The 26,337-nt window shown below is 38.0% G+C and overlaps 1 protein-coding gene across 4 annotated transcripts in view; it reads right to left on the bottom strand.

Annotated features, from left to right (window-relative positions):
* Positions 1 to 7,266: 7,266 nt before the first annotated feature.
* LOC111868966 overlaps positions 7,267 to 26,337 on the bottom strand; it is a 43,215-nt gene continuing 24,144 nt past the window's right edge. For 3 of the 4 annotated variants that reach the window (XM_033753278.1, XM_023860119.2, XM_023860113.2), the window contains 6 exons: positions 22,161 to 22,297; positions 19,661 to 19,882; positions 18,912 to 19,091; positions 17,415 to 17,543; positions 13,312 to 13,501; positions 7,267 to 12,303 (listed from right to left, as the gene is read on the bottom strand). In XM_033753278.1, the coding sequence (XP_033609169.1) occupies positions 12,254 to 12,303; positions 13,312 to 13,501; positions 17,415 to 17,543; positions 18,912 to 19,091; positions 19,661 to 19,882; positions 22,161 to 22,297 (908 nt within the window). In that variant the 3' untranslated portion in view covers positions 7,267 to 12,253. Of the gene's footprint in view, positions 12,304 to 13,311; positions 13,502 to 17,414; positions 17,544 to 18,911; positions 19,092 to 19,660; positions 19,883 to 22,160; positions 22,298 to 24,072; positions 24,686 to 26,337 lie in introns of those variants that run through there. The other variant, XM_023860105.2, reaches the window with a different exon arrangement.

The raw sequence follows: 26,337 nt of genomic DNA, 5'->3' as shown, positions 1-26,337 counted from the left end.
GGCCCCGTGTCGTAGACTTACGGCACATAAAAGATCTTCATGTCTCTAGGAGACCTCTTAGGAAACAATTTCCTGCCCAAGTAGTTTCCAATGCCTCTGGTAGATGGGGGAAATATCACTACCGACGGCCGACCTCATTGGCTGAACGGGACTGATAGCACGCTTTCCAACCGGTACGGTATGGCGACAGTAGAAATTAAAGGGGGACGCACAATGGACCAATAACTGGTCTAAGTGCATGGGGAAACCCACCCCTCTAATAATAATAATAATAATAATAATAATACTGTCTCTATCATAAAGGCAAACCAATTAATTCTGGGTAGGGAAAATACTGATGTTTATTCAACCAATCATGAAACTAAGGGTGGAAATTGGGGTAGACCCAGACACACAGCACCTATCTAGTTCAAGAGTGCTTCATTTTGAAGAAGCTACTTCCACTGCCTTAAGGTGTCAACTATCATTCCCAACAATGATACTTGCAGGAGTAAATTCACAAGACCAGATGGTAAATTTCCTTTTAATGTGATGCTAATTCCCCTAGGCTGTTCCACTGCTCTAGTGTGTGTACCTAGTTCAGTAAAGCCATTTCACCCCTATGCAAAACCTATGCATATATTCAGTGAGCAAAATACAATGTGTTTGTATTATAAAGCAGGTAGTACATATAGTCATCACCATACTTCAGGGTGTTAAACGGAGAAGAAATCGAATAGTAAAGAAAAATTGTGGATAAAGAAAATATGCTAGAAATAACTTATTCTGTTTTCTTTTAAATATGTCAGTCTATATGGGAAGATCAACCGCCTCTGTGGTCTAGTGGTCAGAGTTCCTGCCTACCGATCCAGAGGTCTGGATTCGATTCCTTGCACTACCAGATTTTCTGAGTAGTGGGTCTGGAACAGGGTCCACTTAGCCTCGTGAGGATAACTGATGAGCTATTTCAAGGAAATGGTGGCTACGGTCCAGAAAACCGAAATTAACAGGCATGGGGATTCGCTGAGCTGGCCACGTGACACCCTCTATCCACTAAAGTTGGCACTAACTTCGCTGACAAGTGGCGGTCGCTTGGTCGATAGTTTGCTTGTGTATTAAAACCACAGTTTCTTTTTTATATGGGGAGGTCTTTAATAATTATAAATTCAACATATAAAAATTTCCCTGTACTTATTTAATTAAGCACTATGGTATGAAGGCATACAGGGGAGCAGCGGTAAAGCTCCGTCATTCATAGCACTGGCAACAGATGAAGGTGAGTAGTCAGCTTCATGCCACTGGTGCTTTATTCCCAGCAACAGAGCCCCCAGTATCCACTGGATAGGTGGCTGGCTGGAAATCAGAGCCAGTTTTGACTCTCTGAAGAATGGAAAAATCTCCTGCCACTGCTGGGATTAGAACCCAGATCATCCAGCTCATAGTCTAGTTGCTAGTTCAGACTCAGCTATCCAAGCTTTTCATTAAAAAAAAGTACAGATCTCGAATAACAGTACTGGCGCACACCAAGAGTTCATTTTTCAGTACAGCAAACCCTCGTCAATCTATTTACAGTTAATCCAGAATGAAATATGAAAAACTCTGTTCACAGTTGAGTACACCAAGTACTTTAAAAGACACACGGCACTTACGAAGGCAGGACAAAACTTGACAGTTTCTTCAAACCTCTATTATTAAGTTCAAAAACAAGTACAACTTCTGTCTTCCATCGATAAACAAATGTAATGCGTACTTTATCTTCAACTCTTACATTCAATGATTTTTTCCTTCACCGTCTGGCTTCAAATCCTGATACAGGGCTGAGTCTTGCCATTTTCTCATGCACTCTCTCATCCCTGTCTTCTCTTCACAGGAGGGATTCTTATATGTTAATTTTATTAATTTAACATGTTTACATTAAATACTATATACACATACATTCTTTGCCATTTGAGCTACAAAAATATGTTATTTTATTCAAAATGTTGGATATTAGATAATAAAATGGCACTGAAATTGCACTGAACATTGTTCCCAAAACACTCCACTTCTTGCCATGCTTCATTATCATCGTTACTCCTTTTTGGTAGTTTATTTGATGTTATTGTCACTGACTATACAGCATCAAACGGAGGGACGGTAAATGAAATGGAAAGGATATGGAAGTGGCCTAATTTAAGTACTATCCTAGCATACACCTAAGGGATCAAAGAAGAATATGGCAAAATCTCAGCCAGGAAAGACAATGTCCTGGCTGAGACTCAAACCATGCACTTCCTGAATGTAAATGCAGAGCATTCTGCTAGACAAACCTGTTTGGTACCAAGATTCAGCACCAACCTTGTGACTTGACAAGTGAGCACCACATGAAACAGATCATGACAATATTCTTCCAGTGCAACTTCTGGTGATTTTACTCTTAACATCTGCTTCACAATGCCACATACACCAGTCTCCTTACATTCACAGCAACTAGGAAGTAACAGTATTTCTATTGAGGTTACGGTCTTCTGTGATGACATCATGTAGTCTGGCAAACAGGTACTGACATATCAGAGCAAACCTGCTGCTTGCACCTCCAAGACAGAAAAGTGAGACAAATGGGGAAGAAGGGATAAGAGAGGGGGAGGGGGAGTCCCCTATTCCTGGTTCTCCCTTCCCATTACCATGATACCTATCTACCAAACTATACGGTGTCACATTCCTGAACACAGAATTAATTAACAATTTTTGTCATAAGAACCTGAAATTGTGGTAACATTTTATCTTTTTGTACTTCCCCTAGTTAAACCAAAGCAATCATACACATTAAAAATATTAAAGAAAATACTATAGAAATAATTCAATATGGCTACCATTAACAAATTCATATAACATCCAGCATTTACAGTATAATGATCATATACGTAAACTTGAAAACACAGATAGGAAAGCTGTAACCATGAAGGAAGCTTTGTAGCCTTGACAACATAAATTCCAATCTTGAAAATCTCATGAAGTGTACACCAACAGTAAACAGAAAATAACAGTTTCTTCCTTCGTCATTTCCCTGCATACATAGTGATTAAATTAAGGAAGCTCCGAATTAATAATTATAGAACAATAAAGTTGTCCCTATGCTCAATCAATCAAGCACCACACCATGGGGTAGTGGAGGTATAACTCCATCATTCTTCACCTTGGCACTAGATGGCGGTGAGTGATCAACTTCATGTCCTGGCTGCTTCACAGCCAAGGAAAGAGCCCCTGGTGTCCAATGGACAGTAGGCTGGGTGGAACCCACAGCCAGTCTGGATAATGTGGAGTACAGAACAATTTCTTGCCCCTGCCAGGAACTGAAACCCAGCCACCCAGTCCATCACTATACTGAGCTATATGCAATAATTTACCAATGGAAATGAAGCTTTGTAACATTATGTACTTTGCAAAACTGATCTGGTGCCCGACTGCCTGGTTTGTGATTCCACATACCGTGAAGTGGAATAATTTCTATCAACATGCAACATCGTGTCATCGTGCCTGTGTCTCCAGATGGAAGGAAACCAATTTCAACATCATGTGTAACCCAATTATCTCCACTTCTATGAAGGTACATACCCAACAAGTTTTGTTTTAATCGATAAATTACCACAGTTTATGATTATTAATTTGGGGCCTCCTCCAACTGAATCACCCTGCAGTACAATCAAAGTAAACACATACTCCACATTCCTAAAGCATTTGATTTATAGAAAGAATTCAATATGGCAACTACGAACAAATTAATTTACATCCAACTTATCATGATCACACACACACAAATCTGAAATAACGGGTATACTGTAATCGTGAAGAATTATTCATTTTGATAACTGGAAACGGTGTTTTTATGTGCAGATCAGAAAACACTATGAAGTGTACATTTTAAGAAAAATCTGACTCGGTGAATCTCATTTATTTGAAGATTTACTTAGCCAACTTCTGTTTAAGCCTGGAACAAAATTACTGCTGCAAGAGACTCTTGAACAGTGAGCTGAATGTCAAAAGTAAGAGCTGCTTTCACAATATTTTGTGGCACACAGCCCTAATTTTACTCTCAGAAACTTCATTCTCATTTAATTCTTTGTATTGCATGCTTTCTCTTAAAGATGTGCAAGGCTAGGGGAGAGCTTGCAGCCCTTCACTTTACTGGCAGACAAAACAGTAGCAACACGACATGGCTCTCAGACATTATGTACATGGACAACTTGTCCACTTTTTATTATGTTCAGTCAATATATTTTTGGCCTTGTTAATTTTGCCAACAACTTTCCATCCATAGCTATTTTGTCTGAATACTGGTTTGTTCAGTAATAATTTTCTTTAGTTCATGTTAGGTCCTGTTTTCCACCTCCAACATAAGGCTCACCAGTTGCCAACTTCCTCTGCTCCGCCCCAAAGCAATATTGCAATGCTCTAAGCACTATCATGACCACAACTAGTCACTCACTCTCCAAGAACCATTTTAACATTGTCCTCCCACCTATACCTTGGTCTTCCTAATAGTCTCTTTCCTTCTGGCTTTCCCACCAATATCCTATATGCATTCCTCTCCTCCACCATATGACTTACATGCCCTGACCACCTCAGCCTTCTTGACTTGCTCATTTTCATTATATCTGGTCAAGAGTACAAGTTATGAAGCTCCTCATTATGCAGTTTTCTTCAGTCTCCTGTCACTTCATCTCTCTTGGATCCAAATACAAGGGCAAATAGAAAAGTCATTGCCCCTATTTTTTTTTTCAGCCACAGCCAGAGGTTCATTTCTAACGACGACGCGAACACCGCTGTCCAGCAGTGCTTCCACGCTCAACCGGCCGAATTCTACAACAGCATCATCTCCAAACTAGTTGTGCGATAGGACAAATGCCTGAACCGGGGTGGTGACTATGTGGAAAAATAGTCAAAGGTACTTAGAACACTGTCTGTATTTTGATTTCCATGTATCCGTATTATTGTGGCTGAAAAAAAAATAGGGGCATAGACTTTTCGATTTGCCCTCATATTCTCCTTAGCACCCTGTTCTCAAACAACCTCCCTTAATGTCAGAGACCAATTTTCACACCCATACAGAACCACAAGCAAAATTATAGTTTCATATATTCTAATTTTTATGTTTTTAGACAGCAGACAAGAAGACAAAAGATTCTGGACTGAGCAGTAGCAAGCATTACGTGAATTCAATCTCCTCTTAATTTCCTCCTGAATCAGGTTTTGATTTGTTGTAGTCATTCCCAAATATCTGAACTGTGCCATATTTTCAGAACATCTGTTAGCTATCTTTATGTCATGATTTTGCCTTGCATTCTGGTGATGAGACCACAACATATACTTAGAGTTTCTCTGACCACAAATAACAAAAAGGTAAAACCGTTCCTATGCTTAATTTAATTAAACACTCCACCATTAATATTTATGGACAAATGGGGGTATAACACAGTGCAGTACTTAACCTCAACACTTGATGGATGTGAGTGGTTAGCTTCATGCCCTGGATGCTTAACCCCTTGAGGAAAGAGTTGCCAGTATCACTGGATGGGCCTCGCAGCCAATTTGGACTTTGCGGAAAAAAATAAAAATCCCTTGCCCTTGCCAAAATCTCAACCACCAATACTATGTAATTAGGAGTTTATCTTATTTCATGAGTAAAAAATTTTTACAAATGGTGTATCTTTCTTATTTCCACTCTATTCTTAAGTATGGAATAATTTTCTGGGGCAACTCAACGAATAATGTCAGAGTTTTTAAATTACAAAAAAAGTAATAAGAATTATGTCTGGCATGGGACCTAGAGACTCATGTAGGAATATTTTTAAGAAATTGAATATACTGCCATTGTCATGTAAATACATTCTCTCGTTGATGATGTTTGTGATTGATAATCAAACTAAATTTTGTACAGGTTTAGATGTTCATGGTTTGAATACAAGAAATTGAAAGCAATTATATTTGCCAAACTCGAATCTTTCTGCTTTTCAGAAAGTTACTATGTTTACCGCCATTAAACTGTTCAACAGATTGCCCATAAACATTCAAAGCCTTAAAGAGGATAGAATTAGTTTTGAAAATAAGCTGTCTTTATATCTTATGAATAATTCCTTTTATACAGTTTCTGAATATGTGGAGCATAACATAAACAATTAGTTTTAATTATTCTGTTATCTGTGTGTTTGTTTAAATTTTTTGTATTTGTTTTTTCATATGACGACCTTCATGTCCATTGGTTTTGGACTTGTGAAATGAAATGTATGTATGTATGTATGTATGTATGTATGTATGTATGTATGTACGTATGTGTGGGAAAGGAGTCAATTTAACACATCCTGATGGTAATAAAATTGTTTCCAAAATCTTCATTTAACTCCTCCAAGTATCAAAATCGGCTTCTCTTTACTGCTGTAATACGTGCCATTATTTTCACTTGCTGAAAGTCTGCTGATGATACACTTAATCACCATTCTTACAGTAACAAATGCGTTTCTACTGCTTCAGAGAGAATACAGCAGTAGTCGCTACAATTCAATCTTTCCTCAGTATTGTAAGACAATACAAACAAATCTGCATGAAATAAGCACAACAGACAACCTACAGTTGTGGATATAAAAAAAAAAGTGGACAAAAATGCAGGACAAATTCTTCATGGGCCAAAGAAGGTAAACAAAACGTTCTGGAAGCCATGACACAATTGTTGGCAACAGAAAATGGCTGACATTGTCCACTTATGCTGCCAGCACTATGTTTTGCACCCTCCCCTGGAAGTGGTAGTGTTCTGGTGTACAAGTACATGGCACATCAAACAGGAAACAAAACTTGTATAACTGGCGATCCACAAAACACACTGAAATCACCATGCTATGTTCATCAATTTAACTCTGTCACTAACCAGATCAACCTCTTTCAGTGAGACATTCTTTCTGCAATTAGTGAAATTAAAAGGATGAGATTATCAAACATACAAATGCACAAACACACACAATGAACATTCCAAATAATTCTGCTGTCACAATTGTTGTTATTTAATTTTACAGATGACATACTGCTCACAACCTCATTCAACACAATAAATGTGTCAAAACTCAACTTGGCAGCACTGTAGCAAGTGTTTTTATATAAGATAGTCAATATATTTAATATACACTGAGGAGGCAATTCAGACCGACTGCAAATCTAACATAAAGAATAATTTTTGGAAAATGGTTGTAATATCACTCTATTTTAAGTACTTTCATAACTACCACCAGGTCTGCAGNCTGACGAAACATACACGACGAACCACGGCAACGGGTTAAAAGTGTAATCCATTTTTGTGAAAAAGTTTGTTTGAGTAGCACTGCATCATACAACTTAGGAATTGTCGCATATTACCAACATGTTTTTTTACATATTTACAGTGAGTTTCTCCTGTGATCACTCATTCAGGATGAAGTCAGATGCTCCTGCCATCAAGTTAAATAGTTAAATTCACAGTAGCACTGTCTAGATAGATATTGCAGTTTTACCACCATACAAAATGTCACAGGGTAGTAGTTACTACTATCAAATGGGTATGTAGATACACATTTTATATGGCCATTTTGTTTAATTTCCATTTTATGCTCGAACGCTTTCATAACAAGAAATGCTGCTGATGTTTCAGAGATCTACCAATGAAAAAAACTCAGGATTGCTCTTACCTCAGAAGTTCACATGATCCCAATATTGGTACATTCAAACTAGAGAGAGGAATGAAGGTTACTATTGTAACCGTACAATGCAAAGGACTACAATGTTTTGTTCACATTTGTCGGTACTTGTCGCTACATCAAAGCAGAAGTAATACCCCACTCAAACCAGAGGGACCTGAACCCTTTCGCAGTTCCGAGATGGTAAAGTTTATGACGGGTCACAATCCCCGGACTGAAACCCAAACCAGCCCCACTCTCTCCCTACTTTTAGAAAGAGCCATAAGCTCTAATAAAAGAGAAATCTGTCCAAAAGACGTTGGAGAGAACCTTTTGTCACGTAGAGAGATGGCCCTCTGACCGGTCATAACTCTCCAAATGTTCAAAACCGCTTTTAGGAAGGAGCGGCAAATTGTTTCATTGGTAGAGGAAAGGGACCAATTTTCAACACCCGATTCATCACGGACCTACCCTTAAAAGACCGTGAGACTGAACCCTCTCAATCCACCCCGGGTCAGAAAGACTGTGAAACCGTGTGAACCCAACTTTCGCCGCGAAACAGCTGACCATTGGAGGAATGAGAAACTCTGTCGAACCCTCCCCACATTGTCTAAATCCAGCCAACCCGGAGATTTGGAGGATGACAACAACGTTTTCCCCAAATTTTCGCAGGACCTCTGAATCTGCAAAAACAGGGAGTCAGTTCTTTTAAAGAGTCTCGTAACAATAGTTAAACTCGCCGGACGCGGAGCTAGCCCTCTCCATCGTCTGTTAAGTGAAAATAGTGTTCAAACAACGGGTGGAGATCATGGAGAAGTAACAAACTGAGTTGTATCTCAGTGACGCCCGGATTACAAACCAATAAAGGAAGTGGTGCCAAGTGTTTGTGTGTCCAGTGTGTTCTTTTCTCGTCGGAGTAAGGCCATAAACGACCTGAGCCAGAGTCTCACGCCAACCACGACTAGCCCGATCACCATCAGCTCCCACCCCATCCACCTTTTCCCTTCACTTCGCAGCTGTACCCACAGTTGCTGGCGCCCATAGACAAATCAGGCCAAGTCCCGGACCTGATACCCCTTTCCATAGTGAAGAGAAGTGGTGGAGTTGGAGAAGCGGTGGAGCCAGGTAAAGCCGACTTAGCTGCAAGCTCCACGACCAACGACGGCAGCGGCGAGAACGACAAGAGAAAGGAAGGAAGGTAAAGAGTAGCGACCAACAGGTGTGGCTCGAAGCCTCACAGGGTGGGATGGTAAGACTATCTACCGGGATGTGATGCTATGTAGTCTAGTAGATAGGTACCAACATTATGGAGGAACTTGGTGCATCCATCTTCAGGAAAGAAGATGAGACCATCATGTTCTTCCAAACAATGCTACCTATCTACCAAAACAAAAGCATCACATTCCAAGACCACAAATCTTTACTCATTGACATGAGAACCTCAAATCATGTACAGAAAATAAGGGTATGCTGCTGAGGTGGTCTGGGATGGAATAATATTCACACTAGTTCCATCAGAAACAGAAATGTCTCAAAGATTATTTAAGGTGACACATGAAGATCATGGCACTATAAAATTACAAATGCAAGATAAAACCTCAGTGTTTAAGTCATAATTCTGTTGTAATGAAGTTTAATTCCCAACTGGCTCCAGACCTCTATGTTCACACTGATTAACTGATATTCAAGTTTACAGTTCTATTCTTCAATTAGTACATTACTGTAGATTGAATTCTGTATACAAGGCTTCAATGAAGTGAACTTGTGTTGTGGATTGTTCCAACTTGACAGAAGAAGTGTTCAACGCTTCTACCCAAGTGTGTGATTGCAAAAGATTTCACCAAATAATATGCAAATCCTTTCTTCACATTTTCTGGGTATAAAACCAAAAAGTACAAAACAAATTTATCTGAAGTCCAAGTGAGATTAAAATATGAGTTAATAAAAGTTAATAATTCTGTGACAGAGCTATCTTTCAATATGACACTTAAAATTTAAAGTACTACAAATTATGTAAGACAGTTACTACAATTCTGGCCACTATTTTCACAAAATATATTCATGTATGTCAAATATACTCCCCTTCCACTGTTGCACAATGCAGAGGAAAATAAAAGTATGAGACGATAAACATTTCACTTGAAAATAGATGTTCATAACTTATGTCAGTACAGTATAAGCAATTAATACGTATATAAAAGTATAACTGGAACAAGAGAATTGCAGGGGAAACAGACAACAATATCTGTAAAGAACAACTTTAAGCACTGTCATCATGTACGGTGACAGAGCAGTGAAGTAACAGCACATGCCGGTTCAACATCTCACACTGCTGTGAATAATGCAATCAGTACAATGTAGCTGCAACATTCACATTTTAAACCAGTTTTTAATGTAAACATATGAAACATGAATAAATCTTATTTGAGAATAAAATACATTAGTTCGATACATTGCATCACAACCTGATACACAACTGCTGCAACTCAACATACCTGTAGCTGTCATCAACTGGGATAAAGTTGTTTTATAATGATCTATCAACTGTTACGGTACTTCAACATCAGCAAAATGGTTGGTGTTAGTTAAGATGATGGATGGCATGAAAGAAAGTAATCCTCAAGCTCAATTTACTTGCAAGTTCATGCCAAAACCTGCACAAATGTTATAATCTTAACATTTAAGGCAATCATTTACTTGGCACTGTTCAACATCATGGCATCTTAACCAGAAGTACACCTGGTATGAACACTTACACTGAACACTGTAAGATTACACTGATGCCAACATGTATCAGTCTTATAATAAATGTACAATGCTGTGTTAAGTGTTAGTGGTTTATTTGCACCACCATAGGCAGTCATTAACCCTTTAATTTGTATATTTTCTTACAATTCACAGAGCCCAAAGTCATGTTCTTTTACACTTTCATGCTTTCAATACACAATTAAACTTACAATCCTGTCGCATATGCGACGAATGGGAAATATTAGTGCAGCATAGCACTTTTAGCATAGTAAGACACCTGAAGATGGCCATTTAGGGCTGAAACATGTGTCGTAGGTGAGAATGTAAGAAAAACAGAACAATTTGTTGCATAGTCGATGGACTGTGTAGTACAATACACAGTATTAGAATCAAATTTAATACACAAGAAACTGTATAATTCATTATAATCACTCTTTACCAAATAATTCTAATTGCTGAGAATTTATGAACGTTTAGTAGCAATCCTGTATCTTTACTGTGCCTCCATAATTACAGGAAATGTTGACAGAAGTGTCTTAAATTTTTCATAACCAAAAAATTCAAAGAATATAAATCTCAAATTAGTTTCACAGAATAATGAAAGAAAGTATCCACAAGTAACTAAAACCCCAATGAGCAGGTTCCTCAGGAGCTATCAGTCACATATTTAGCTAAGAAACTTCCTTGCCTTTAACTGAACCTACTGTTCATTGCTATGTTAACAAGAGCTCATCACAGGACCATAACCCAAGCAAGATGTATATCCAGTCCATGCTTGTATACTGTGCTCTAGGTTGTGATGCCATGCAGTCTGGTAGATCATTAACCAATGTTCTGGAGGGGGCAAAATGCCTCCATCTTCCAGGGCAAAGGAAGACTCTAACCATGGAGGCAGCACATTAATCCAAACATTGTTTAACAACCTACCAAACTACATATCATCATATCTCACAAGACAGTACCTTCATAGCCACCACTTCGTCAACCTCAAATATTGCAAATCTAGTCAAATCCTGTGTCTGTAAGATCCATTTTAATACTGCCTTCCCATCTAAATCTAGGTCTTCACAGTGGTCTCCTGATTTTCTAACCATAATTCTGTTAAGCATTTCAGATCTCACACAGCCTATCTCACTTTCCTTGATTACATGACCCTAACAATATCCGGTGAAGAGCACAAACTGTGAAGTTCCTCAACACCACAAAATTTTCTCCAGTCTCATGTCACTTCCTTCCTCTCAGCCCCCAGTTCTCAAACACCTTCAATCTCTGTTCTTGTTTTCAGGCAAGTATCCAAGAGTCATACCCATATAGAATAAAAACTGAATTTACAAATTTGTATATTTTAACCTTCTTTATTTTAGTTATAAGCTGGGAAGATAAAATTAACATGCTCAAAAATTTCTTTGTAAATGTAATTTTCATTTGTTACAGTTATTCCCAGTAATTTTGTCACATTTTCACTACCTGCACATTTATTACTCACCCCCCTCTAGTGCCAAGGTCCAGGAAGGCAGAGCTATGCCTCTACTGCCCCACATGTCTTCATGTTATAGTGCTTGACTAATTAAGCACTGGGACAACTTTAGCTTTTACAACTTTATGATATGATTTTGAAGTGGATTCTGATGATGAGACACCATGCAAACATACGCGTGCATCACCTCCACCTAAATTTACATGTGTTATGTGAAAATATCAAAGAGTTAATTTTGGTAGGCTGCCTGACCTTCAGAGAGAGAACACATCTGTAATTTGTATTCATATTATATAAACTCTCCATGTCGCTGGAAGTACTGATCTCCTGAGTTACAACAATGGTATCACTTACCAAGCAACGTCATGACTCATCAGTTGAATGCACTTTGCGATGGCGAGTCATCTCCAGACACCTCAGTTCCTGCCGAGAACACAGCAACAATTTAAACATGGAAAAAGGCAAGCAAAATCAGTGCAATAAATATATGTATAATAATTCTATATATGAATATGTGCCACTGTTCATACATTCACTCATTCATTTCATTTATTTTCCATATATCCACACAGGTAAGAAACCTAAATGTGGAAATAGTCCCTTTGAGAATAGATGTGTCCAGATACATATACTAAATTACATGAGTTACATAATTAAAATTACTTACATTAATCAGTTAAGATAAATAATAATATAAAATAAAAACCTTAATAAGATTTTAATTAATAAACATTTAAAAAGAACATTACTATAAAACTTAAATTAATACAATTTTATTTAAAATACCTAAGTTAACTGAATTAAATGCATGACACATTTACACACTTATGTAAATGTGTCACGGAATAAAAAGAATTATGATATAAAAACCTCTTCAGTGCAGACTTCAAACTTCTCTCATCAGTAGCCAACATTACATATCCATGTAGTGCAAGTGAGAGGGTGAATCATGAACAAATAGATACAGCAAACTGTTATCTTCACCCCATGGTACATGATCAATGCTGTGTGCTAATGTGACACCGAATCAGAAAGAATTAAAATTTATATTAAAATTAAATGAGTCAGGATAACTCAGTTTTTACACAACAGGCTACGGACTCCACGGCCTGATCAGGTTCTACATAGTGCAAGATTTTTTCTTCTCCACAAGGTGCGGACTGCCTCTGGAGCCCACCAAGTCTCCTATCCAGTGGTACTAGGGACTCTTTCCCCCAGAGGTTAAGTGGTTGGGGGGGGTAAGCTGACCACTCACCTCCATTTAGTGCCAAGCTCAAGAAAGGTGGCATTACCACTCCCTCCATACATCTTCATGGGATAGGGCTGAAGTAATTATGCACAGAGCTAACTTTACCCTTTTATTAAAATTAATTCATAATAAGAAGGGACAGAGAAGTAATGGAACACCATGGATTCGGATGCAGCACTGACCTTCTGTTGTCTGAAGCTGCAAGGAGGAGACGGCCTCAGAGGATGCTGGTATGTCGAGGCTTGGCTTGCTGATGATTCGACTAATTTGCGATAAGAGCAAAGTTTCATTCCTTTCAAGGTGATTAACCTGGGTCTGTAGCTCCGTCACCTTCCCACTCAGCTTACTCAGCTCCTTCTCCCCATTGGTCACCTGTGACACAGACCACAGTTTGTACTGTACAATACACAGGTTCATTCATTCATTCATTCATTCATTCATTTATTGTATATTCCATAAATCCATATACATAGATATAGAACCAGTCACATAATTAATATAGTACAACACAAATATAAATATATATGTACAGTTTATAATCATTAAAATAGATAAAAAACATGTGTTAAATTTATATAAAAAAACAGTCTTACGTCACTATACATAAAATTATGCAATATTAAAATTGTTTATGCTGTTATCCTTATTTCTAGGCAAATTTGTTACTAAAGAATTCATCACCTGTATAAAAAGAGTTTTGCAATAAAAATGTTGTCAACTGAATTTTAAAATTTTTCAAGTCATTAGACATAGATTTGATTTTTGGTGGCAAATGATTAAAGATCTTTACCCCCATGTAACATATTCCTTTTTGGAATTGTGTCAGACTAGTTTGCGGATAATGCAGATCACAGATAGATCTGGTACTACAATTATGCATTTGTGAGTTGAATGTGAACAATTCCTTATTTACTATGACAAACAGAGAGATCGACAATATATATTGAGCTTGTAGGGGGAGGATATCCAATTCTTGAAACAAACTACGACACGATGTTCTCTTTGTTGTATTTGTTATAATCCTAATTATCCTTTTCTGCATCCTAAACACTTTTATACTATGCGGGGAGTTACCCCAGAATATTAATCCATACGTTATTATAGAATGTACATAGGAAAAATACATCATTTTTAATGTCTCCAGTGGTAAAAAGGATTTAACTGATCGGATTGCAAAACAGGATCTGTTTAACTTATCAATTACTGCATCAATATGACTTTCCCACGTTAAAAAATTTTCAATTTTTAATCCCAGAAATGATATATTAGAAATACTTGAATTGAATTGAATTGGAATCTGATTGTTTAAATAACTAACTTGAACATTTAAGTTTTTACTGTTTTTAGTTTTAAACTGTAGAAAATAAGTTTTTTCATAATTTATTACTAGCTCATTTTTCCTAAACCATTCATTTATCATCTCAAATAATTTATTTATTCTAATTTTAAATGTTGCAGGATTCTTATCAAAGATAAGGATACTTGTATCATCTGCAAATAATATTGGTTTGGATAGGGCAGATATAATTTTTGGTAAGTCATTTACATATAGTAAAAAGAGCGCTGGGCCTAATACAGGTACTGAGAGGGCCTGGGTAAACACAAGTAGAAGTGAGAGGGTCTGGAAAATATCACAACTGCTCTCCTTCAAATGCTTGCGCTTCTACAGGGACCAGCATAATTCACAGATTAGTATGTATGCAACATATGCATCTACTCGTACCTTCATGCAAAATCTTTGCTAATAATTTGTGGTACTCATTGGAGCCAGGATAGCGCAGTCAGTACAGTGACTAGCTGGATGGCTGAGATGTGGGTGTTCAAGTCCCAGTAGGGATATGATTTTCTGCCCTTTACATCATCCAGACCAGCCTCCTACCCAATGGGTACCTGGGGTGAAGTAGCTGGAACATCAAGCTGACCACTCACCTCCAACTAGAGTTGAGGCCAAGAATACGTGGATCTATACACCCACTACTCCATACTTCATGGTGTAATGCTTAATTAGTTAAGCACTGGAACATCTTACATTTTACCCATGAGACATAACATCAGGCTTCCTGTCATCAGTATACTCATATTGGTGATTTTCAATACACAGTGTGATTACTCTTTAAAGGAACATGCACAGAAAAATTTGCATCTATTGTGGAATGGACAAATGCATAATCTCTGACAGCATGGACAAGGGTCATGCAGTTCAGTTCCCTGCTGCCAGCCGAGGGGTGGATGTTATATATTTGACACAGAAACTATTTGATAAATGTTAATGAAATTTTATATTAGGGCCTACAATGAAACTTGTTGGGTGAATTTAATTTTGGTTTATACACACCTCAATTTTCACTTGATTAATAATAATAATAATAATAATAATAATAATCCAATATACTATCTGTCTCGTGCCTTTAACAATTCATTTCCAAATATAAATCTCAAATTCTCAACAAGGAAGGAAATTGAAAACATTATTAAATCCCTTAAGCCCAAAAATTCACATGGATATGATGAAATCTCTACCAAATTACTTAAAGCAAGCTCTGTTTACATCAGTTCACCCTTGAATCATCTATGTAATAAATCTTTATCATCAGGTACTTTTCCTCAACGCTTAAAATACGCTGTAATGAAACCACTTTTTAAAAAAGGAGAGAGAAAATGCATCTCTAATTACAGACCAATATCCATATTGACTTCATTCTCAAAAGTCTTTGAAAAAGTTATGTATAATAGACTACTTGAACACTTAAATTCTAACAACATATTAGTCAAAGAGCAATTTGGATTTAGGAAAGACCTAACAACAGAAAAAGCAACCTATGAACTAACTAACGATATTTTAAGTGCTCTCAATGACAGATTAATTGTGGGAGGGATTTTCTGTGATCTAGCAAAAGCTTTCGATTGTGTTAATCATGATATCTTACTATCGAAATTAAATTTCTATGGAATAACTGGCAAAGCTAATGAATGGATCAAATCATACCTCAAAAACAGGTATCAAAGAGTTGAAATAAATAATAAAAACTCCAGTCATAATGCATTTTCAAACTGGGGAATTATAAAGCACGGTGTTCCACAAGGATCAATTTTAGGTCCCTTACTTTTTCTTCTCTACATAAATGATCTATCTAAAACCATCAACAATAAATCTAAACCAATTCTATATGCAGATGACACTAGTATAATATTTAAGAACTCTAAATTTGAAAACTTTAAAAATGACATAAATATTGTATTTGAAGCCTTAAACAGATGGTTCGAAGCCAATTTACTCTCATTAAATTTTGATAAAACCCATTACATATCATTCACAACTAAAAACAACCACCAAATTGATCTGGACATCAGTTATGCCAACAAATTAATCTGTAAAGTACTTGATACAAAATTCCTTGGAATACATGTAGACAGTACACTGTCTTGGAAAATACATATTGAACAAATTATACCTAAATTAAATGCAGCTTGCTATGCGATGAGATCAATTAAGCCTTTTATGTCACAGGAAACATTGAAGATGGTTTACCATGCCTACTTTCATTCTATTATGAACTATGGATTAATATTTTGGGGGAACTCTTCACATAGTGTAATAATTTTTAAAATACAAAAGAATATAATTAGAATCATTACAGGATGTAGAAGTAGAGATTCATGTAGAGAATTATTTAAGAAATTAAAAATTCTACCTCTTCAATCGCAATACATATTATCGCTTCTCTTATTTGTTGTTTACAACAAAGATAAATTCAAATTAAATTCTGATGTCTATAACATGAATACTAGACAAAAATATAACTTCCACCTACCCTCATCAACTTTATCAGTATATCAAAAAGGAGTCTACTTTACTGGCATAAAAGTGTTCAACAATCTGCCACAAAGTATTAAAAACTTGGGCAATGATACTAAAAAGTTTAAATCAGAGTTAAAGAATTATCTACATGCTCATTCCTTCTACTCTTTAGATGAATACTTCAATGTAAATAGAGAATGATGTAAAATTAAGTTATATTAATTTTTAAGCTAAAATTGCCTGTATTTATGTATGTAACCTTTTGACTTGTTCTGTATCCAAAGGTACTAACCTGCTTAGGATTTGTAGAATGTAAATAAATTCAATTCAATTCAATTAAAATATCTATTTTTTCAAATAAAAGCTCATTGTTAAAAAGAACTGTTATGTGGCATAAAGTATTGACCCCATTAAGATCTACAATGTTTATTTGAAACAGTGTCTGAGATCATAAACAGTAAGAGACTACACAGAAAACCAACAAACCTGAAGTGAAAGATTTCCAACTGTGTTGTTGAGTGCACTGTGCACTGCAGACTTGACACAACTACCTTCCAGTGTGGTCAGGCGAGCACTCACATTTTGGCTCAAGTCCTCCAGTCCAATAACTGACTTCTGAAATTTATAAAGAAGTAATTAATACATCAGAATTATAGTCAGCTGAGATGCAACATCATGCACTTCAGCAAATATCTACCATTCTCCCAGAGGAACCCAATGGCCTCCATCTTCAATGTCTACCCTGATGTTGGAGGGAGCATGTTCCCCAAAACATTGATAACTATTTACCAAACTACATGGTGTCACAGAAGACAGTAATCTTCACAGACAGGGCTGTGAGAACTTCAAACATGACGCACAATACACTGCTTCACACACAACACTAACAGACTGTGCGTTATTTTTATGAATATCTCATAGAACTGGAAACCTTACCACCATCTTTAAGCCGATTGTCTAGATAATGTGGGACCCTCAACGTCTCACAACCCTATGGGCCTTCACGGCCTGGTACAGGGATAGCTTTACTTTTTACATAGAACTGAAAACAATTTGTCACTCATACGTCTATTTAAATAAGTTTAAATAAGTTTAAAACTAAGTTTTCTGTAACTCTACTTACGTTTCACTAATATGGACTCTGGGACAGTTCAGTCAGTGAATGACTACAGGAACACACTCAAAATATCTATAATGACTTCAGGCCTATCTAACCTCCCATTCAATATGTAATAAGGAACTCTCTCTCCAATGGTAAAGCAGAGTACAAAACAGATTCCCACTTTCCTTAAATGGTAATGACAAACAGGTGCAACTTTACCTTCGGCATTAGCTATGTTGTAAACTGTTACACCAAAGGCCTTGTCAGTGGATAGTGCCATCTTCTTAAAACATTGCAATCTGCAGCTAAAATTCTGTTCTTTTTATTTACCTAAATGTACTAGCACTGAAATTAAATAAGTGGCCGGATAAGAGCAACAAAATTATAAATAATGGCTAAGTCTCAAATACCAGCCAGGTTTTTTTTATTTATTTATTTCAATCTGGTCCGTCACACTAACAAATTACAAAGACAAAACAACTCTGTCCAGTGTGACTACTGAAGTTTTTACTACTTGAAAACATGTAAGGATGTAAGTTTTTAAGTACTAAATCTTCAATAGTCACACTGGACGGAGTTGTTTTGTCTTTGTAACCAGCCAGGTGCTGGCAAATTTTAATAGCGGCTGGAACTCAGACAGAAGCCAAGTACTGGAACACAAGTATTACATAGTGGCCAGAATTCAAACAACAGTTGGTTACTGGCAAACAAACTGTAAATAGTGGCTGGAATTCAAACAAAAGCCAGGTACTGACAAATGAGTTGTAACTAGTGGCCAGAACTCATACTGGTATTGATATTGACAGCAGTCCATACAATTATACAAACATTTGTCCTACTACAATTCTGGGTATAGGCTGTGGTGTTACACAAACACTTACATGGTCCTTGCCTTCATCTTCTGCAAGCCACTGCAGTTTCTTACTCAGCGTGTCATTCACAAGAGTTATGTTGGTGGACAGCTGCCTCATCACAGATTTCATTTCTTCCTTCTCTGCATGATCTTCTGTTGAGGGTATCTGAGACTGCTGCGTTGTGTTCACTAGCTGTACCAGTCTTTGCTGGAAACATTTATATATTGATTTAGACATGACATTTTTTATGTGAGTGACATTAACACTGTTACAAATTCATAATACTAATCAGCTCAACAACTGTGCAAAAGGGTTTGATTCCTGGCAAAGGTAAGAGACTTTTCTCCCCAGCATCCAGACAGGCTATGGGGGTCTACTCAGCCTCCTATCCAAGCTTTCATCAGGGATAACCACGCACCTTCATAAAGTGCTGAAATTAAGAACACGTGGGTCTGCACCTCCATTCAGATTTGTTTTCATTTTATGTTTAATTAAATTAAGGAATTACAACAACTAACTTCAAGTATATATGTGAAGGTACCGAGAACTGGGAAAGATTCATATCAGTATAGGCAGTATCACTGATGAAATTTGAAATGGATAACACCAAATACAAATACTACAATGCATGGTACATATTAATTCCACTGTTCCTAGTTTTCTTCATTCCTGTAACTTGATGTACTTATTTTACAATCTTAACCTGAAATCTGTCACAAATCATTACATTTCTCATGACTCTTTATATTTAAAAGGTGAGAGTGACTGGTAGATACCTTGATATAAGTGACATTGTCAAAGAGGGTCTTCGAAGCTTCATGTAGCTGGCTGTTTTCATTCTTGAGCACAGTGACAGTTGTGTTCAGGTCACGAATCTGGCTGCCAAATGAAGCCACGCTAGTCAAGAGACTCTGAACATCTTGCGGAAGATTGACAAGTTCTGGAGTGGCCTTCAGTCTCTCCTCCACGACATGCAGTCCAGCCTGAACCCCCGACAGCTGCGAACACAATCACACCACGGATTATCCAGTGGGGGCCAGCATGACAACTTGTATTTGGCATTTACCTGGTTCAAATCTTAGCCAAGGTGAGTGTGCCATAGCTAGGGAGGTTACTCACCAGCTTGCCAGCATGGTGACCTGGTTCTGATTAAAGGTCAGGCAAGACAAGCACAATCTGTGGTGGATAAAGTGGCGTTGGGGCAAGTTTTCTTCATTAATCATCCCATCATCAAAGTTATACAGTCTTGATATTAACAGCATTGTTAAATAAGAAATAAGCAATTAAAACAACTTGGTCAAGACAATGGCTACCATGGCTGAAGTCTTAAGGGTTTTCTTAATTTGTTATAGCAAAATGCAGGGACAGAATTTCCAGACACAGTACAAATGCTTCCTTTATGTTTCTTCTGAATCTATTGTACACCATTACTGTCTCATCAAAAGTAGTTGAGTACTCCTGCTGCACATCAGGTGGGTACCAGGTTTAAATCCTAGAGAGAAGGCCAGCTATCCCAACTCACTTATATAAAAGTTTTCCTGAGATAAATGTTCACATAGCACCTTGCAACAGATCATAACACTTTAAATAAATAAATAAGTAAATAAATAAATAAATAAATAAATAAATAAATAATTGAATGAATAAATAAATAAACAAAAAAATAAATAAATAAATAAACAAGTAAATAAGTAGGTAAATAAATAAACAAACAAATAAATAAATACCTTTAATACTGGCAGAACAACTGTAGATGACTGCTGATGAACCAACCAACTATTCATTCGTGACAAAGACAAGTTAAACCTTCTACACATATGAGAGCCTTGTAAGCATAAGATTTATCAATGCCATTACACAATTTCAGATTACACAGCAATGAATTTATAAGTGTTAATACATTATACAAATAAGTTAAGCACCTTGAGCTGGGATAGCATAGTTGGTATAGCGACTGGCTAGGGGCTGGACGACCGAGGGGTAGGAGTTCAATTTCCAGTAGGGTCAAGAATGTTCTGTTCTCCATGTCATCCAGACTGGCTCTGTGGACCACCCAACCTCCTACCGAAGGGTACCGGGGGCTCTTTCCCTGGAGGTAAAGCAGCCAGGGCATGAAGCTGACAACTCACCTCCAACTAGTGCTGAGGTCAAGAAAATGTGGGATCTGTACATCCACTCCCCCATATACCTTCATGGCATAGTGCTTGATTTGCTAAGCACGGGGACAACTTCACCTTTTACCTGGTTGTGTACAAGTGAGCAGTCTATTGTTTCAGTGTATCACACCTATTCTGTACTGATAATATTTTGATGTGCAAATGTGAAGCATAGTATACTATACAAAGGAGATGATTATGACTAAATATTTGTGCCTGTTATGCATGGGAGATGGCACCAAATGTCAGCCTCAATACATGATTTGATGATACAGAGGACTGGAAAGGAATAGGGACAAAACTGGGAAACTTAACAGAATAAAAGCTTATATAACAAATGAGATGACTTCCCACTTCCTTCTCATCCAGTGTTACTTTACCTTTACAATATGGTGGTTTCAGCATGAACACCAAAGAACTCTACATTTCTGCCACACATGTTCTGCATGATTATCACAGTGAACACTGATTATGTCATTAAACAGCATTAATCAACGGGTCTCTTATTATTATTATTTTATTATTATTATTATTATTACTATTATTATTATTATTATTATTAGAGGGGGTGGGTTTCCCCATGCACCACGACTAATAGTCTATTGTACGTCCCCCTTTGATATTCTACCAGTCGCCATACCCTGCCGGTACTGGTGCTCGCTATCAGCCCCGTTCAGCCAGCGAGGCTGGCACTGGTACACAATGCTTCCCCATCTATCGGAGGCATTGGAAACTACTTGGGCAGGAAACTTTGCCTAATTTTGCTCAGAGGTCTCCTAGAGACATGAGGATCTTTTACATGTCATAGATCTACGACACGGGACCCACGGCTTAAAGTCCCTCCCGGAGGACTTGTTCCCTGAATTTTTCCGCCCTTAAAAATTCCACGACCTCCACCGGGTTTGAACCCACGTACCTTGAGAACTGGTATCTTAATCATGACATAGTTTTCTGTGTGGCACAAACTGAATTTTTAAATGCTATTTACATTAATGTTGGGCACCAAGCAGTTAAACTACATATCATTATTTCTATTCTATGTGAGAACAGAACCTAGAACTTGTCACAGAGACACGGAGAGTTATGGACCTTCAGAAACATACTTGTAAATTTCACAGACCTGCGCATTGAAGTTCTCCAGCTGTAAACTGAGGGCAGTAAGATTTCTTAACAGCAAGGTCTGATTTTGCTGGAGCTCTTTGGACAACGAGTGGCATTTCTGGAGTTCTTCTGGTACTCCCTGACTACCTGCAGCAACTGAAATTACAGAAAGGATTGTAAAATAACCTTCTGTTGGGTACTTATAGTCACAATAATAAATATGGGGTAGTACTTCTGCACTGGACTGATTCAGTTCAATTCACACTCGCTGAATGCTACAAAAATGAAAAGTTGGGGGCATGCAGTAGCGTAGTTATTTGAGGCATTATGCTACAAGCCAGATGATTGCAGGTTCAGTTCCCGGTGAGGTCATTTGATATTTTCAATTTATCTAATCCTTCCAGCCCCATTATGACCCTAAGGTCGACTCAACCTCTAACACAAATGAGTACCAGGAATCTTCCTCGGTGGTAAAGGGCGGCTGGCACATAAGGCTGACAACTTCACCACCGTCTGCGAGCTGCTTGTCTATAAGATGTGGAAGCCTCAAAGTCTCAAAACCCTATGGGCCTCCATGGCTTGTTACAGGGATTGCTTTGCATTTTTTTTACTTACAGTGTGATGCTGCAGAGTCTAACTGCAGACAACAATGTAAAATAACAATCGATCAATTCTCTTTAGTTAATATAAACAAATTTGTTCAAATTTAACCATCATATTACCATGTCATAAAGGTTTACTTAACAGTTTCAAACACGAAATGACAGATCACAACATCCTCCCCAAGGATCTGCTAGCAGCTATACCAAGATGTCCCCCGTACCTAATACAATCTCATCAACGTGAATACTTTTAATTAGGACAAAATACTTGCATCACAATTGTTTTTGGTGTATATTTCATAATTAGATGTCAATTACAAAGGCAAAAATAATACCGTCTAATGTGACTGTTTAAGTTTTATCACTTGAGGATTTATCTCCCTTACATTTTTCGATCCTTACAGATCATCCTCAGAGGGTATCAATACTTTCGTAAACTACTATTACAATAGATGTTAATTGTATGGATACACATGTGATGTCCAAAATGCACAATATACACAATGTTCAACCTTCCACATTCACAGCGGCCTTCTTGGTGTCAAAACTTTTTAAAAAAGTTTGTTTTAAAAAAATTTCAAGATGTCAATTAGTGTTATATATTTTGGGCAAACCCTCATTCCTAGTTGTTGGCTTGAAAATATCCCCCCACCCTTCCTGTAATATGCCAAAAAAATTCATCCTTTGTACTGCGACTTTCGGTAAACGTTTACATTATCACAAAACAGGCCTTGAGACAGGATGAGAAGCATTGGTATAAATATTTACTACTTATTAAATAAGTATGTTTTTTCTGGCTGTAAGATTTAAGTATCTCTTGGTAGAAAGTACAGATGGGTTTATGTATAGGTTACAGGTTGTATGCTACAAATATCAACTGCAGAGGTAATGTAACGCCACAAATAATGGTAGAATGTTACGTGCAGTAATTCACATACACTTGGTGTGATTAAATATGTCGCTATTCCTTTATTTAATGATACTAAGACAACAGCTTGAGTTCTTTGGCAATGAGTGTGATATAACAGTGTGACTAATTTGGGAAAAATGCGAGAGGAAATGGTAAATGCCTACAGTGTACGACTGCCTTGGCTTTTCCCTAGAAAAACCTTCAGGTGGCTGGTTTCCTGGTTGAGATTTGAGCTCTAACCACTCATATCTCCATTAAAGAGCTTTATTACACATAGAGGTAAATTTCCAGCATATGTAGTAAGGACTGAGAAATGCTAGGAGCTACTCCAGATATGAATGTCAGGCCCACATAGCACACAGTCAGTCTGGGGGACCAAGAAACATTAAGGGCAACTTCAGGGGTAAAACACACAGCACCTTGGTCGAGCTTGTTCCGCAGAGAGGTCACCTGTTCTCGGATGTCAATGAAAAGCCACATAACAGTGGTTGTGGACACCACACATGCGAATACAAGAGCCGCTGTGCATGCACGCATCAGCGACCCAAGGAAGCGGCGACGGAAAAACAAACGACACCGAGGGGCCCCGCCCCCTCCATTGCTGCTGTTGCCGCTGCGGTCCTTCCCACTCCAATAATCATCCTGTTCATCGGTGGATTCTGAAAGCAACTGATCCTGAGGGCTAGGCCCCCCGCCACAGCCCACCACACGCTTCCCTGAACCTGTGTGGGCTACAAGAGCATCAAGCTCTTTCCGCTTCTTCATCTTCTTGCCCGCCCGCAGAGGGACATTCACATGATGCGCCGTCTCCATTGCTGTGCATCAACACATTGGAACCAAACAATGTTATCACGGTATCACAGATAAGTCGGCTTCTTCTTCAAGTCATCGTCAACGTCGAACCGAGCTCTGACGGCAATTTCATTGATCTGGTCGCGCCGTCGCAACGCGACGTTATCAAAGCGACGCAGTAGTTCTGTGCGTGGGTTCATTCTCCCACGCGGCAATTGATATGACGGATATATGACCGATATCACACCTGTACTCAACATGAGCCCCGTGCGGTGGCGAAGTATTGATCGTATTGATCGGTATTGATCGTGATGGGCACTATCGAATGAATCGTACTATCGAATACATACTCGATAACGGATCGGAATGATCGTATGAAACATTCACTCATTTACATTAGTATACGTAGTACTCGAACGACGGAAAATATTTATAATGAACGGCTCAATCTACTGTGAAATATGTTTTTGAATTTATTTATTTGTCATTTCATGGCACAAAACACGTAACTTGTGCAATTTAACTTGTCTGGCTTCAGCAAATGAGGTGCATTTTGGATCTGTGGCTCTCACAGCCGTCACCGTTTAGCCGCGTTGAGTACGATTTTCTGGATCGGAACGCCTTATACACGAAGCCAGACGCTGCCGCGTGCTTAAGTTGGTTGCCTGTTTGGCCTACTCTTCGAACTGAAGATGGAGGCAAAGTTTCTGCTAAGGCGTTATAACCCACAAGGTCGTACTCGAGATTATATTCTTATCGTTCCTGTTTTCCTGCCAGTGCCCAAAAGTTGCCTAGCAGTTCAAGTGTAATTATTACATAACTAACTTCATGGAGCTGAGCCCTTCTTGAGAAACCACCAATTGTGCAGCTATGCAAGAACTTCCCAATATTTTATGGAACCCGAAGGTTCATTACCGTGTTCACAACATGCCTCCACTGGTCCCTATCCTGAGCCAGATGAAGCCAGTCCATACTACCCCATCCTACCTTATGATCAATTTTAATATTACTCACTCGCCTATGTCTTATTCTTCCTGGTGGTCTCTTTCCTTCTTGCTTTCCCACCAATATCCTATATGCATTCCTATGCTCCCCCATTCGTGCTACATGACCTGCCCATCCCATCCTCCTTGACTTCATAATTCTAATTATACTTAGCGAAGAGAACAAGTTATGAAGCTCCTTATTATGAAATTTTCTCCAACCTTCGATCACTTCATCTCTCTTCAGTCTAAATATTCTCCTCAGCACCCTGTTCTCAAACACCCTCAATCTGTGTTCCTCCCTTAATATCTCCACATCCACATGAGAACGTATTCTCGAAAGGATTTATGGAAGGTGAATAAACGAAATGAAATATCAGAGATCGAGTTTCATACCCATGCATGTGATCTGTAATGTTTGTATTGCAGTGTGTGATGCATAATCATGTCATACTGCATTAGTATGTTTATGTTGTTTCCAGATCAGTAGGTTATGAAACCGCTCATTATGCAGTTTTCTCCAAACTCCTGTCACTTCGTCTCTCTTTGGTCCAAATATTCTCCTCAGCACCCTGTTCCCAAACACCCTCAGTCTACGTTCCTCCCTTAATGTCAGAAACCAAGTTTCACACCCATACAGTAGGTGACCTGTTATGTTGATAGCCACACTGACGATCCCCAGTATTTTCATCTATGTATGGACTTCACCTTGAAAGAAGGACACTGGACAAAATTTTGTATGAAGTTAATAACAGGGATATCCCCCGATAATTACTAGTCACTTTTATCATCCTTCTTGTGAACTGATACAATAACAGCCTCCTTTCACTGATCAGGCAATTTTTCCTTATGCCAAATAGAAGTAATTAGCTTATTTCACCTCCTGCTTGAATAAGTTCTTTTGGAATT

The sequence above is a fragment of the Cryptotermes secundus genome, unplaced genomic scaffold (assembly GCF_002891405.2).
Source record: "Cryptotermes secundus unplaced genomic scaffold, Csec_1.0 scaffold336, whole genome shotgun sequence".
Classification (NCBI taxonomy): Eukaryota; Metazoa; Arthropoda; class Insecta; order Blattodea; family Kalotermitidae; genus Cryptotermes; species Cryptotermes secundus.
Note: the sequence above shows the minus strand (reverse complement) of the source record. Positions and strands in the feature narration are given on the sequence as shown.